At 38.2% G+C, this 14,436-nt stretch overlaps 2 protein-coding genes across 2 annotated transcripts; one reads left to right on the top strand and one right to left on the bottom strand.

Moving 5' to 3' along the window:
• Positions 1-9,254: 9,254 nt before the first annotated feature.
• LOC128215919 (uncharacterized) lies at positions 9,255-10,118 on the bottom strand. Its single transcript, XM_052922524.1, has one exon. The coding sequence runs from the start codon at positions 10,116-10,118 to the stop codon at positions 9,255-9,257; it is 864 nt and encodes a 287-aa protein (XP_052778484.1).
• Positions 10,119-11,689: 1,571 nt separating this feature from the next.
• Positions 11,690-12,315, top strand: LOC128215918 (uncharacterized). Its single transcript, XM_052922523.1, has one exon. It carries the CDS (start codon positions 11,690-11,692, stop codon positions 12,215-12,217), a length of 528 nt encoding a protein of 175 aa, XP_052778483.1. The 3' UTR covers positions 12,218-12,315.
• Positions 12,316-14,436: the final 2,121 nt, after the last annotated feature.

Here is a 14,436-nt window from a genome sequence, read left to right as displayed (position 1 = left end):
CCTCACAATGTTTTACCTCCATTTCTGCTGAACTCCAGGGCATTTCCTTTGGAGTTACATGTAATCCTCGGTACAGCGCTTTCTGTCTGGAACCATGTGAACATGTCTGGCATCATGCCAGCAAAATCGTCCTGGAAACCATCCAAGTTGGTTTCATTGACGCCGATAGTAACACTGTCAAGACCCCATTCTGCCTTTGTCATACCTGGAAGTTTAAGGTATGAACATACAAAATCAAGGGTTCAAAATGAGTTTTTTCTAAATTTTATTAACTATTAATGGTATATCGGTAAAGAATTTAAAGCTCAAAATGTAACTGTCGTCTAGTTCACTATTGTTTTAGGCCTTGCTATATACCTTTCTGTCATTTAAAAACAAGATTTAAAATGACAAACATTGACAAGAATATGTTGTTCACTGTAAAAAAAAGGTATCACACTACCAAATAAAAATAATATGTCGGGATCAATCTACCTCCATAACCCAATGGTTGCCACCATCTGAAAATGGTTCTGTCGGATTTTGCTTCATGGGGGAGTTCAATGACTATCCTCTCCTTTGACCCATTGTACAACTTGGGCTCAACCACTTTCAGAAGACTCCATGTGATCTCATTATCAGTGGAATAGTCCAAAATGATTCCCTCATTGGGGGAGGAAGGTTGGGTACAGCGATGGGTCAGTTCATTACTCCCAATTTTGAGGACAAACTCCAACATTCTGAAAAGAAATTTATATTTTGCAAAAAAGCTAAGAATATTATGAGCTAAGTTTATATCAAATTCTTTAAGCTTGATTGTCAAGGAAGCCAATAACTTATATTATCAAGTTTGAATCTGTTTCCTGGGTAGAAACCAGGAAACAGATGTCCATTTTTGAGAGGCCAAGAGGAAAATCCCTTGTCAAGGATTGAACCCATAACCTTTTTGGTGAGAGGCGGTAACCTTTACCACGTGACAACCTCAACCAACTGGACTACACTAACATACTATAGATGAAAATTTAAGACATTTGCATAAAAGAGAAATACATATTCCATTACAGAGCAAATTAAATTCACTTTAGCATACAATTCAGCAATTTAAAAAACTTACAAAACAAAATATTCTTTAACTTTAGATTCAGATTAATGTAAAGCATTTTCCTTATTCTAGAGTTGTAATTACATAATATAGTGAAAATAGCTGAAAAGGAACAACTTTACTTTAAGTTAAAAATTGAAGATAAAAATGAAGCTGTGATATTCAATACCAGCTCTGACTCAGGCTTTAACTAATTTTAAAATGTTTAAATACTTGGTGAGGACAAAAATTAAACCACTTTTTCAATACCTCAGGTATGTTGTATTTAAAGGCACAGTAACAGCCTCACGTGATCCTTCCCCATCCAAAAACAAGGCATTCCCGGCATCAACCGTTCCGCACCCAATACCAAGATGGCCGCCCAGAATCCTTCTCCAGAAATCAGCTGGGCGATGAAGCTATCCACCATGCCGTATGGCGTTGGGTCATCTGATTGGCAGTCGGGGTCTGTATTTATAAAGAAGTACTTCAGCAAATGCAAAAGCTCATTTATCTTTCATGGTCAATTAATGGGTGTATTTAAAGACTTAATGAATTAGAAACAGCCGTTGACCTTACTTCACATCATAAACTTGGTCATAGTTAGCATGGGTAGCAAGTTTCAAACTTATATTTTTAACGGATGGTAATGAGTATTTAGTACTAGAGGAGTAGTTCTCTACTTGAGTACTAAAAAAAAAACAAAAAAAAAAACAGAAAGGGTGTTGTTTAACCATTCCAGTAAGATCTACATATAGCGATCTTATGAAACAAGCGGACAAAATAACCTTACCATCAAAGCGTCCATAGCAATCACAGGCGCCATTTTTGCATGCCCCATTTCTATGGCAACTGTGAACACATGGTGGACCAATGTAAACATCATCATGGGCAAAGTTGTATGGATAACCACCTGGTTGCCACCATCGGAGAATCAAAGGACTAGGGGGGAAAGTATAGATTATTAATATCATTAGATTTCATGTATATTTAACAGATTCTGATATCAGCTTTTCACTATCAGATTAAACTTAATTTGTTTCCCCAAAGTAACAGAGCTCTTATACAAAGCTCTTTTGGCTGGCCAGCATTTTTATGTGACATTTAGCCTAAATGATAAAAGTTGTTGAAAACTGGTGTCTGCAAAATTTCGGCAGTGAAAGTATGTTCTAGCCAGGCACAATAAATGAAGTCAAACCAATTAAACATAACACACTGTTTAGCGATGCAATATCACAACAAGATCGCAAATAATGAAAGATCATTTGGAGTAGCTAATAAGATTCTTCCTCAGTAAAGTATCCTTTCTATCCTGATTGCGAAATACCCCAAGGACAAGCCTTGAATATCAAATTAAACACTTTTGCAAGTTTCAGTATAACAGGGATCATGACACATACGCTCCCTGTTACATGTTGAGGACCATCAATAAACGAAATCCTTTTAATAGTTATATATATGATAGCCTTTACCCAACGGAAAGCTGAATGAAATTAGCCCACTGTTTTGCAAGCTTCACTATAACTGGGATCATGACAAGCCTCCAATGACCTGATGAGGGCCAGCAATAAACATTTTAGCCTTCTTAGATATCCCTCTGCCATAAAAGTCAAAACCCGAAGAAAAGCCTAAGAATATAAACCCACTATTTTGCAAGCTCCTCTGTTACAGGGATGATAACAAGCTCCCAGTGACCATGAGGACCAGCATAATAGATGCTCCCTTCTGAATGGTTGCCATGGCAAGACATTTCTGGATAGCAGGGTTGTCGAACCAATTTGAATCCATTTCCCCCTCGAGGCCAGTACTGAAGTATAACTGGATGATCCCATCGAAACTGGTTGGTACAGCCGACATTGATCTGAAAGGCAAAACAAAATTTTAATCTATGGTTTAACTTTATATATTTCATAAATTTATCTAACTTGTACCCAATGCATTGTGTCATATCAATTTTAGCATGCCAAGTCCTGATAGTTTGTGTCAATGAATTTATCTGCCCATATACCATTAATACCTGCAATTCTTTTGATATTGATACTGCTAAGTTGCTGTACCTGGAGGTACCAGTGTACTACCATACACTATCAAGATATTCATAAATAATGTATCTGATAGAAATATTTATCTCTGAGGTTCAGTGTTATAAAATATGACTTGGATATGCTGAACTTTGTTCATTTCAATCAGTTCATACATCAGCAAGAGTGATGTGGAGTGAATGTCAATACTTGTCTGTTATTTTAATACCAAACAAGAGCGCTAACTGTCACAAAAAACACCCCTCCTAATTTTAGGGCATTAAGTTTGGTGATAATTGATTTAAATTAAAAGACATTGTAGATACAGTTTTGTCATAACACTAGAGCGACTAATATGGCCTTGCTTGTTATTGCACCTGACCGAAATATTCTATCCATAAACATAGTGTCCAAACTTGGTAATCAGTGATCTGACAAGACCGATTTTAGGTAATTTCCATTATTACATGGTAATAACTCTCTAGTGACTTGTATGGCTGGTTATCAAACTTATCCAAGAAATTACGCTTGCACACATTATTAAACTTGTCCAGGATATACCCATATACATTCTGACCAAATTTGGTGGTGATTGGACAAAGGCTTCTTTAGTTATAGATCAGACAAGATCAATAATTATTAAAGGGTAATTACTCTCAAATGACCTGTGCTGGTAATGAAACTTATCTGAGATATTATGTCCATACACATTCTGACCAAATTTGTTGTGATTGGACAATTGTTCCTCAGACAAGTTATTGATCGGACATCATACTGGATATCGTCCACCCGTACGCCACAAGTAAAACGTCAAAAAGTCTCATTATATGAACAAGCATTTAAAAGAGGCATAATTCTACAACTATTAAATCTAAAGTCATGAGGCTTGCTTTACATGTAAGAATTGTCTTTGGCAACAATTGTACTGAGTTTTATTCGAATATCTTCTGTTTCTGAGTTAGGACAAGATTGAATTTTGCACATCAACAACAACAACAACAACAACAACAATAATAACAGAGATACTGACAACGGTACAAAGACAGATATAAAGATGAGCTTTATCTAAAGAACAAATAAAATATTCATTTTGTACCAACTGAAAACAAGTGCATTGCAGGTTGATGCCATCTAATGCCCGTTTGCTTCATTTCCCCAAAGGCATATTGTGATTGGTATTATGTTTACTAAATATTTTGAAAGTAATTCACACGCTGACTTCAAGACTATGATATTAACTAGACTTTTTTTAAATATGGACCATATAAAAGTTCAGACCTTAAACTGAATGACGTCCCCAACTTTTAGATTGAGATCTTTCGTAACGACTCTCTTGTCGGACTCCTGGTTGGCCAATATGAGAACAGGGTTTCTAGAGTTGCAGTACTTTCCGATCACCCCTCCTGTAGCCGTCTGCCACACACCAGAATCAAGAGGTTCCACTGAGCCCTGTAAGTATGACAAAGAAAAATTAGTTTGTTTTGATTCTCAGCCTTGTTTGTCTGAATCGCCAAGCACCAGGCCATGATCACACACCCAGGACAAGCATAGACTAAGACAGGCTGCATATAGATAAACAGAAGACAGCATACATTAACAGAGACAGAAACCATACAAACACCACACAGACAGTGAGACAGACAGGCAGGCAGTATGACATAATGGAAACGCCTAATCTAGATTAAACTGTTCAGGAAACATGTATTTAATATGGTTATCATCAATGTATAAGTACTTCTAAATTTAATTCAAAATTACCAAATATTAGTTGTTAATAACTACTGTAACATATATATACATTAATAAAAATATTACAATTTAAACATATCTTTACTGATGACGATGCCTTTTATATTTGTAAAGGGTCATGCAATGAAGCTACCTGTAAAGTTTCATTGAATTTGGCCTTGTAGTTTCAGAGATATTTTTAAAGCAAAACAGTAAGTCGGCCAGATTGTTGTTGTTATAAATCGCGACCCTTTGTTGTTGTTTTTGAAGAAGGTCACCAAAGGAAGCTTCCTGTAAGGTTGCATTGAATTTGGACTGGTAGTTTTAGAGGAGATGTTTTTTTAAAGCAAAACAGGAGTTGGCCATTTTGTTGTTATTGTCGTTGTTGCTGTTGAGCAATCGTGGCCCCTTGTTTTATTTTTGTAGAGGGTCACCCAAGACAGCTTCCTGTAAATTTTTTATTGAATTTGGAGTAGTAGTTTCAGAGGAGATGGGTTTTTTTAAAGAAAAACAGGAAGTCAACCATTCTGTTGTTGTTGCTGTTGTTGTTGCTGATGTTGTTGTTGTTGTTGTTGTTGATCAATCGTGACCCCTTGATGTATTATTGAAGAGGGTCACCCAAGGAAGCTTCCTGTAAAGTTTAATTGAATTTCGACTGGTAGTTTTAGAGAAAATGATTTTAGAGTAAAACAGGAAGTCAACCATTTAGCTGTTGTTGTTGTTGATCAATCGTGACCCCTTGTTGTATTTTTATAGAGGGTCACCCAAGGAAGCTTCCTGTAAAGTTTCATTGAATTTGGAGGGGTAGTTTCAGAAGAGATGATTTTTAAAGCAAAACAGGAAGTCACCCAGTTTGTTGTTGTTACTGTTTTTGTTGATGTTGATCAATCGTGACCCCTTGTTGTTTTTTTGTAGAGGGTCACCCAAGGAGGCTTCTGTAATGTTTCAAGCAAAATAGCAGGGTTTTGCGCAACTGGTTTCCGGCATAATTATTAAGTGTATCCGAAGTCATATCTGAAATATTTAACAATACTACATTCTTTTTAGAAATTTTACATTAATGATTTTATACTTTTTTGTGTCACTTAGAGTCAAATGTATGTTCCAAATAAATTGATACTTACAGGGTAAAAAGTATGAAATAACAGTAAATTATACTTACAGTAAATTATTGTACCAAACTTTTGTTCAAGTCTAACAATAACAACATTTTAATATTGAATGCTTTATTTAACTTTTAACTTTACTGACGTCAGGTCTCAAGGTTGTCGTATTACTTATTAACTATATAGGGATGATAGATAAAGACTGCTATGTAGTTTACGATGTTTATTCGACGCTAGCTAACTACAGACTGCCGATAAGCCCGGCCACTCGCAGGTAGCCGATATCATATTACAACACCTCCCTTTCAAGTTAATAAGTGTATTATTTAGAGGTGTTTACTTCTGAAACAAATATAACATTTTTATATGAAACATATAATATATTTTAACTAACACGATTCGATTAGTCTTTCTGGGTTTCTTGACAATCTTCCTGATCTTGTTACGTAACCATTCCCTGGTTCCACGGTCTCCTCCTCACTTTCCCATGAAGATAAAGAATTTTCACTATCACTATCGTTAATCTGAACCATCTGTTCTCCTTGACCATCCTGCTGACCATTAGGCCGCCTGGGAGTTTCTATAAGATGGCGCCTATTCCGGCGGATAATACCTTCATCCGTCTCAACATTGTATGAACGTGGGAATACAGATTGTGATTTAATTACCCCATACTTGTTTTGATCTTTTACAAGAACTCGGTCGCGATTTTTTAGGCAAGGCAAAGTTTTTGCCTTGTGTCTTGTATCGAAATTTCTTTTTGTTGACCTTTAATCTTATTTTCCCGATTTCGGACAATTTTTAAATTTGGCCACTTTGGATTTAAAGTTTCGGGTTTAACCGGTATTGACGTATTTAATTTTCTGCCCATTAATAATTCTGACGGACTGAATCCATTGTGCAATGGCGTTGCACGATATGACAACAGTGCTAAATACGGGTCGTCTGATTTCTTTAGCATCTCTTTAATAGTTCTTACAGACCTTTCCGCAAGACCATTACTTTGAGGCATTTTTGGGCTAGAAGTATGGTGTGCAAATCCATACTCACGTGCAAACTTTTTAAAAGTCGCTGCGTTGTAACACGGCCCGTTGTCACTAAATACTATTTCTGGTATACCGTGTCGCGCGAAAATGGACTTCATGTGATTTACTACGCACGCTGCTGTAGCATTTGAAAGTTTGGCCAGCTCAATATAACGCGAGAAATAGTCCACTACTAACAAATATGTGTGACCTTTTAGTTCAAATAAGTCTGTTGCTACGCGTTGCCAAGGGCGTTCTGGAAATTCGAACGGCATAAGCGGTTCTGCTCTATCGCAACCGTTTTCAATGCATTTATGGCATGACTTTACAACCTTTTCTAGAGCCGAGCTCAAACCAATCCACCAACAGATTGGTTTGCCCGCTCCCTACATTTCGAAATTCCCTGATGCGCTTCACCATGAAGTCTATCAATCATTTCTGACTGTAATGTGTTTGGTATTACTAGTCGCGTTCCTTTGAACAATTGACCTCTTTGAACAGTTATCTCACCCCTATAACACCAGTATGGTTTCATGTATTCAGGAAGTGCTGACTTATCTGGCCACCCTTGTTGACAATACAACAAAAGCTGTGTACAGATATTATCCTCTTTGTAAAGGGACTTAATTTGTTCCAGTCGATTAGCGGTCGCTGGGATGTCTTTGAAAATCATTTGAACATATGCGTCACTCGCGGACTGCAGACTTTCGGATTCTTTATCAATTAACGTACACAGAGGTGCCCTTGATAGACAGTCGGCTGTAACCAGTTTACATCCGCTTATGTAAACCATGCTAAAATCGTAACGCATAAGGCGCATGCGAAACCTCTGGATTCTAGCAGGTAAATCGGTCAAGTCTTTCGTTCTTAATAAAGGAACTAACGGTTTATGATCCGTTTCTAAGACAAACTTGGATCCTATTAAAAAGTTTTGAAACTTTTCGCAAACCCATGTTAATGCAAGGCATTCTTTCTCTATTTGAGCATACCTTTGTTCTGCTTCAGTAAGCGAACGAGAAGCAAACGCTATTGGTTTCCATGTACTTCCCTGCTTTTGCCTAACAACTCCCCCCATGCCAAATGAAGAAGAGTCTGCTGAGACCATCGTTTCCTTATTAGGATCATACTGAGCCAAAACCTTGGGAGAACTTAACTCCTCTTTCAATTTCTGGAAGGACGATTCTTGATCTGGACCCCAGAACCACGAGTTTTTGTCCTTTAAAAGGTCTCGCAACGGTTTAGACATTTGTGCTAAGTTTGGCGTGAACTTTGCTAATTGATTGCACATTCCAAGAAATCTCCGGATATCTGAAATATTCTGCGGGTTTGGCATGTCAATAATTGCTTTCACTTTGGCTGGGTCGGCCCCAATTGTGCCCTGGCCTACAATATGACCTAGCAATGTCAAACTGTGTTTACCAAACTGGCATTTTTCTTTGTTCAGTGTGATGCCAGCCTCAGAAATGAGCCCTAACACGCGAAATAAACGCTGATCATGTTCATCTTTATTCTCACCGAATATGAGGACGTCGTCCATTTTGCAAACTACGCCCGGTACTCCTTCTAACAATGCTGACATTTTTCTCTGAAAGAATTCTGGCATAGCATTTATACCGTATGGCGAGACATTAAAGCAAAACCTACCGAATGGGGTTATGAATGTAGTTAAATGTCGCGATTCGCGTGCTAATCTTACTTGCCAGAAACCGTGGCGTGCATCAATTTTCGAAAAGAAACGTCCTCCAGCGAGCTTTGCAAGTGACTCGTCTACGGATGGTAATTGATAACGCTCTCGTTTTACTGACTGATTCAATTTTGACAGATCTACACATATCCTAATTTGACCATTTGGTTTTGGAGCTACTACCATTGGCGAACAGTACTCGGTCGGCTCTGATACTTTTGAAATAACCCCTGATCTCTCCATTTGCTCTAGCTCGGCTTTGACTTTTTTCATTAGAGGCAATGGTACTCGACGCGGTGTAGACAATGAGTACGGCTTTGAGTTTTCACTTAATGTGATTTTGTATTCCAAATCAGTTTTACCTAATTTGTCGCTAAAGACAATGGGGAATTTCTCATATACTTGTTCATACGATGCTTTGACAGATGAAATGTATTTAAAATCATTTACCTGAACAATTTGTAAAGCCTCAATAGCAGGTCGGCCAAGGAGGGGAAATTCCAAACTTTTTAAACACTTCTGTAACACACATTTTTGATGAAGATTCAATTGTTGTTTGGAATTTAACTGTTACGTCTGCCCCGGTGTCGATTTTGAACGTCACGTCCGCTTCAACATTTACGGTTAGTGTCACTTTCCACGGGTCCGTGGTCGTTGATCCCGTACTGTACTAAGGAAGGACTCGTCTTCGTCGGAATGCTCGGTGTTGCTAGCCTCGTTCACGGCTCCAACGGTTGAGCGGCATTTCTTTTGGAAGTGTCCTACTTTTTGACATTTACGGCACTTCGCATCTTTTGCCGGGCACTTGTTTCGAGGGTGCCCCGGCGTGTTGCCACAACGCTGACAATCCCTGCTTGCTGGCGTAGATGGGACCGGTGTTTTCTCTGGCTTCCAGTTCCGGTGCCCCTGAGTCTTGTGTTGCCGTCTTGTTACTACCTCAACTGTAGATGACGGTTCGCCTCTTACTACCGCTTGTTGGGCTCGAACCGACTCTCGTTGTTTGGCCTCAGTCACCGCCTTTTCTAGCGACAGTGTTGGGTCAAGCTGTAGTCTTTCGGACAATTTGTGGTCTCGGATACCGACCACAATCCTGTCGCGAATTAAACTATCATGTAAGTCCCTAAGCTCACAATTTTCTGCCAAATGGTACAGTTCTGTGATGAAGCTGTCCACGCTTTCACCAGCCATTTGTGATCGTTGATTGAATTTGGCTCTTTCGAAAATAACGTTCTTTTTTGGAATGAAATGCTGATTGAGTTTTTCCACTACAGTGTCATATTTCTTGCTGTTTTCATTCGAAAGATTGAACGATGACATAATTTCTTCTGCTTCTGGTCCCATTGAATAAATTAAAGTGTTAACTTGCACTTCTTCGTCTTTTTCTCCTAATCCTGACGCAAGCCTAAATCTCTCAAACCGTTTTAACCACTTTTCCCACTGTTCCTGCTTTTGGAAGTCAAATTTATCCGGATGTTGGAAATTAAAATTTGCCATTTTGTTTATTAACACTAGTGCAAATAGTTAATATCATTGTTGAGTTTAATCCCGCGCTGCCACCATGTCGTATTACTTATTAACTATATAGGGATGATAGATAAAGACTGCTATGTAGTTTACGATGTTTATTCGACGCTAGCTAACTACAGACTGCCGATAAGCCCGGCCACTCGCAGGTAGCCGATATCATATTACAACAAAGGTCTTTTTCAAAATACTAACAAAGAAATTCTTTTACATTTCAAGATTCAAAATGGCAAATATTATGTATAGAATGACTTCCTTTTAGGATTAATCACATTTCTTCTTACCTTAACGCTGTATGAACGCAGTAGTGCACGCGATCAAATTCCATGAAACACACTGGAGCTTCCTAGAAATTTACTCATTTTTCCTACTGCCTTCATGCATCATAAACCAAATGTTTGGCCAAGGTCTATCAGTTTACGTACCCCTAATATAACAACGTCTCCAATATTATGGCACTACCTTCAACGCTTTTCTTTCAAAAAAACCCAGACAGGCTGGATAAAAGGTGAACTTGAAATACAGACATTTCTGAAAATGAATGTTTGACCAATCATGCACTACCCTACAAGTACCGTCGAAAAAATTTCCATGTCCGTTACTTCCCTCTGGGCAATCTCCAATGTACACTGTAAATATAACACAGAGGCCGATTGTTCAGAACAACTTGTTAACGGCATCGTATTTGACTTTTAAAGGTTAAATATTTAATGATGTACTTGTATGTTTGCATAAAAATACAGCTGAACATTGTCTTAAATCTTGCTAGAAATATTGTAGATCAAAAGTGTATTTATTAACCGTCCAATGCACTAACACTTTTAAACTTAATAAGATTGTCAACTTTATAAAAGATCTGAGCATGACATCACGTTCATGGTATCTATGAGTTCATCCCCTGGTTTTAGTCTATTTGTTTGGAGGTAGGGGCGTTTTTATGAGGAAATAAGAACACATTGCACAAATTGAATTACATAACTGTATAAAATACGGCTGTTTTGGAATGTATGTTTGATTAGATTTACTTGCAGGCTTTGCAAGTTTATGTTCAAAGGAAGTTATGTACATTTAACTAATTTTGAGAAAATTTAATAATTATCAAGGGAGGGAACTCTTTCTTAGCGCCGAATGTTTAATTGTCCGCCCTTCTTTATTTTGGCGCCTTTCTCACTTGTTCTCTTAGACTAGTTTTAATCCGGTTCGGACGTGTGTTTTATTCATTGCAAGACTGTCCTGTAAATATTGAAACACTTTGTTTATATGCCCAATTTTAAAGCCGTAGCATGAAATCTCTCCAAAGTATTAAAAACTATATTAACGGGGCTCGTATTTACCATGTCTTGCGAGGAGAAGTTTTCCCTGATATTTCCAACATTTCTTTGAAACTCACTTACAGAGGGCTAGGAAAGTTACTATTTCATTCCCCAAAGCAGGCTCCGCCGATAACGCCAGATATTTTGAAGCAAATTTATGATGTTCTAGATTTTGCTATTCCATTTCATGCTACGATATGGTGCTTATTTTTGTTTGCATTTTACATGATGTGCAGGAAATCAAGCATAGTTCCTGATTCTAGTGTTACGTTTGATAAGTCTAAATACCTGTGTAGAAACGATGTGTCAGTGACAGATTTTGGCATTGTTGTTTTACTTAAGTATGCTAAAACTAATCAATTCGGGGACAACAACGTAGTCATTCCGTTGTGTAAAAATGACTCTTCTTCTTTATGTCCAGTAAAAGCGTTTCAAAACATGTGTAGGTTAGTTCCCTTGGCACCCTCAGAACCGTTGTTTGGTACAATTTCCGTTGGGGAGGTGATCCCGCTTGACGCGAGCTGCGTTGATCGTATGTTTCGACGTATTATGACGCAACTTCCGATTGCTCACGCTCATGAATACACCATGCACTCCTTCAGACGCGGAGGAGCTTCCTTCTATTTTAAATGCGGTGTGCCGGGGGAACTTATTCAATTGTTTGGTAACTGGAAATCCGACTGTTACCTACGCTACCTTAGATTTTCATTTTCTAGCATGACTGACGCGGCACGGCTTGTCGCTTTTGCTTCCTAACTTAGATTCTGGTATTTAAGTTCAGGTTTTGGCCGTTTTTTGGGAGGCTTTTTGGCTGCTTTTGACAAAACTTTATATCTATGTTAATTTCATTTACAATCTAGCAGCCCATTATTTCGGCCAAATTATTTTACATTTGTCTTTGTTTTTCCTGAGCGCAATAATTAAACTAATTTTGAGAAAATTTAATAATTATCAAGGGAGGGAACTCTTTCTTAGCGCCGAATGTTTAATTGTCCGCCCTTCTTTATTTTTGGCGCCTTTCTCACTTGTTCTCTAGTTTTAATCCGGTTCGGACGTGTGTTTTCTCCCTCCCTCCCGCCCGATTCTTTTATTTCTTTTTGTCGAACAAGTTCTCAATTTTATCTTTGCTTACATAGTTACCCCTTTTCTTCCCTCTTTTATTTAAGGATATTGAATATTATATTATGTTTTTTTTCACTTTATTATGATTTCAGATGTAGTGTATCCTTGCATTGAGGATTTTTGGCTGCTTTTGACAAAACTTTATATCTATGTTAATTTCATTTACAATCTAGCAGCCCATTATTTCGGCCAAATTAAATTTATATTTTACATTTGTCTTTGTTTTTCCTGAGCGCAATAATTGTATATAAATGTACACGAAATATCAAGCATTATCTGGACTACGGTGTTAAGTTAAGCAATGCGTTCAGTAACGCACCACATAAACTGTAAGCGGAAAACCAAACAGCAAATGTTCGCCGCAAACATCTTTACTGAAGGTAGTAGGTGGGTGTGGTTGGTCTTGTGGTATAGATAATTTACCTTTCACTCAAGAGGTTGTGTGATTGATCCCCATCAGGGCGAGAGTGATCCAGTGGTATAGGTGACTGTCTTTCACTCAGGAGATCATGGGTTTGATCCCGACCAGGGTGGAATTGGTCTTGTCGTATAGATGACTGCCGTTCACTCAGGAGATCATGGGTTTGATCCCCACCAGGCTGGGATTGGTTTTGTGGTACAGGTGACTGCCTTTTACACAGATCATGGGTTTAATTCTCCACCAGGGTGAGAGTGATTCAGTGGTATAGGTGACTGCCTTTCACTCAGGAGATCATGGGTGTAATCCCCACCAAGGTGAGAGTGATTTAGTGGTATAGGTGACTGCCTTCCAATCAGGAGATCATGGGTTGAATCTCCTACATGTTTGAGAGTGATCAAGTGGTATAGATGACTGCCTTTCACTAAGATGATCATGGGTTTTGGTCCCCACCAGGGTGGGATTTGTCTTGTGGTATAAATGACTGCCTTTCACTCAAGAGGTTGTTGGTTTGATCATCACTAGGTGTGATTGGTCTTGTGGTCTGCCTTTCACTGAAGACGTTATGGGTTCGATCCTTATCAGGGTGAGAGTGGTGTAGTGGTATGTGTATGTCTCACACCCCAGAGATTGTGGGTTTGATCCCCACCAAGGGGTATTAGCTCGTGCCGTCTCATGAAGGACAATGTACTGATTTCTTCCAAGAAGCATACTCAAGTGTGATTTTAAAAGCTATTATGATTTGAGTTAATATAAATAAGTATAAACTAAACTATCAAGGGATAAAAGGGAAAACATTCCATCTGTTACACAGAAGGTCATTAAGAACCTTCACCCATTCACCCAATGACAAAGTATGTGTTTTCTAAAAACGGCACGGCTGTGATGCAACACTGTTTGCTCTTTGCTTGACGCATCTCACATGTCATCTTCTACAAGCCTTAGTGACCCAGTAAGTAACACATAGGACTGCTAAAAATGGGTTGTTGTTTTTGATAAACTTTGATTGGGAGCTTTAGGCTTGGCAGCACTGCAAATTTCTGGAAAAGGGAGCAGGCGCAATGCAATGGTCAAAAGACCAAGAAGAATCATTACCCTCATATTGGCTATATGGCGAGGGTATTAGTCCATTACCTGCATCAAGCATGTATAACAACTATTTTGTATGGAAGCGTATTGTGGAATAACCTCAAGTAATCAGATCTCGATATCTTCAATAGAACTCAACACTTTGTTGTTAAATTGATTCAAGACTTTAATAAATACACTCGTTCCGATATGTGTGTGTCAATGTTGGGACAATATCGTCTAGTAAGCTTAGTGAGATCCGCACATTATCTTTTCTGCAAAATATATTGACGTTGCCTTCCGATAGTATATCGCTACAACTTTTTATAAGGAAATAAATAACAATTTTGGTAAACAAATATCGCCT

Source organism: Mya arenaria, chromosome 14, assembly GCF_026914265.1.
Source record: "Mya arenaria isolate MELC-2E11 chromosome 14, ASM2691426v1".
Taxonomy (NCBI): domain Eukaryota; kingdom Metazoa; phylum Mollusca; class Bivalvia; order Myida; family Myidae; genus Mya; species Mya arenaria.
The sequence above is the reverse complement of the archived record's forward strand: the minus strand, read 5'-3'. Positions and strand labels throughout refer to the sequence as shown.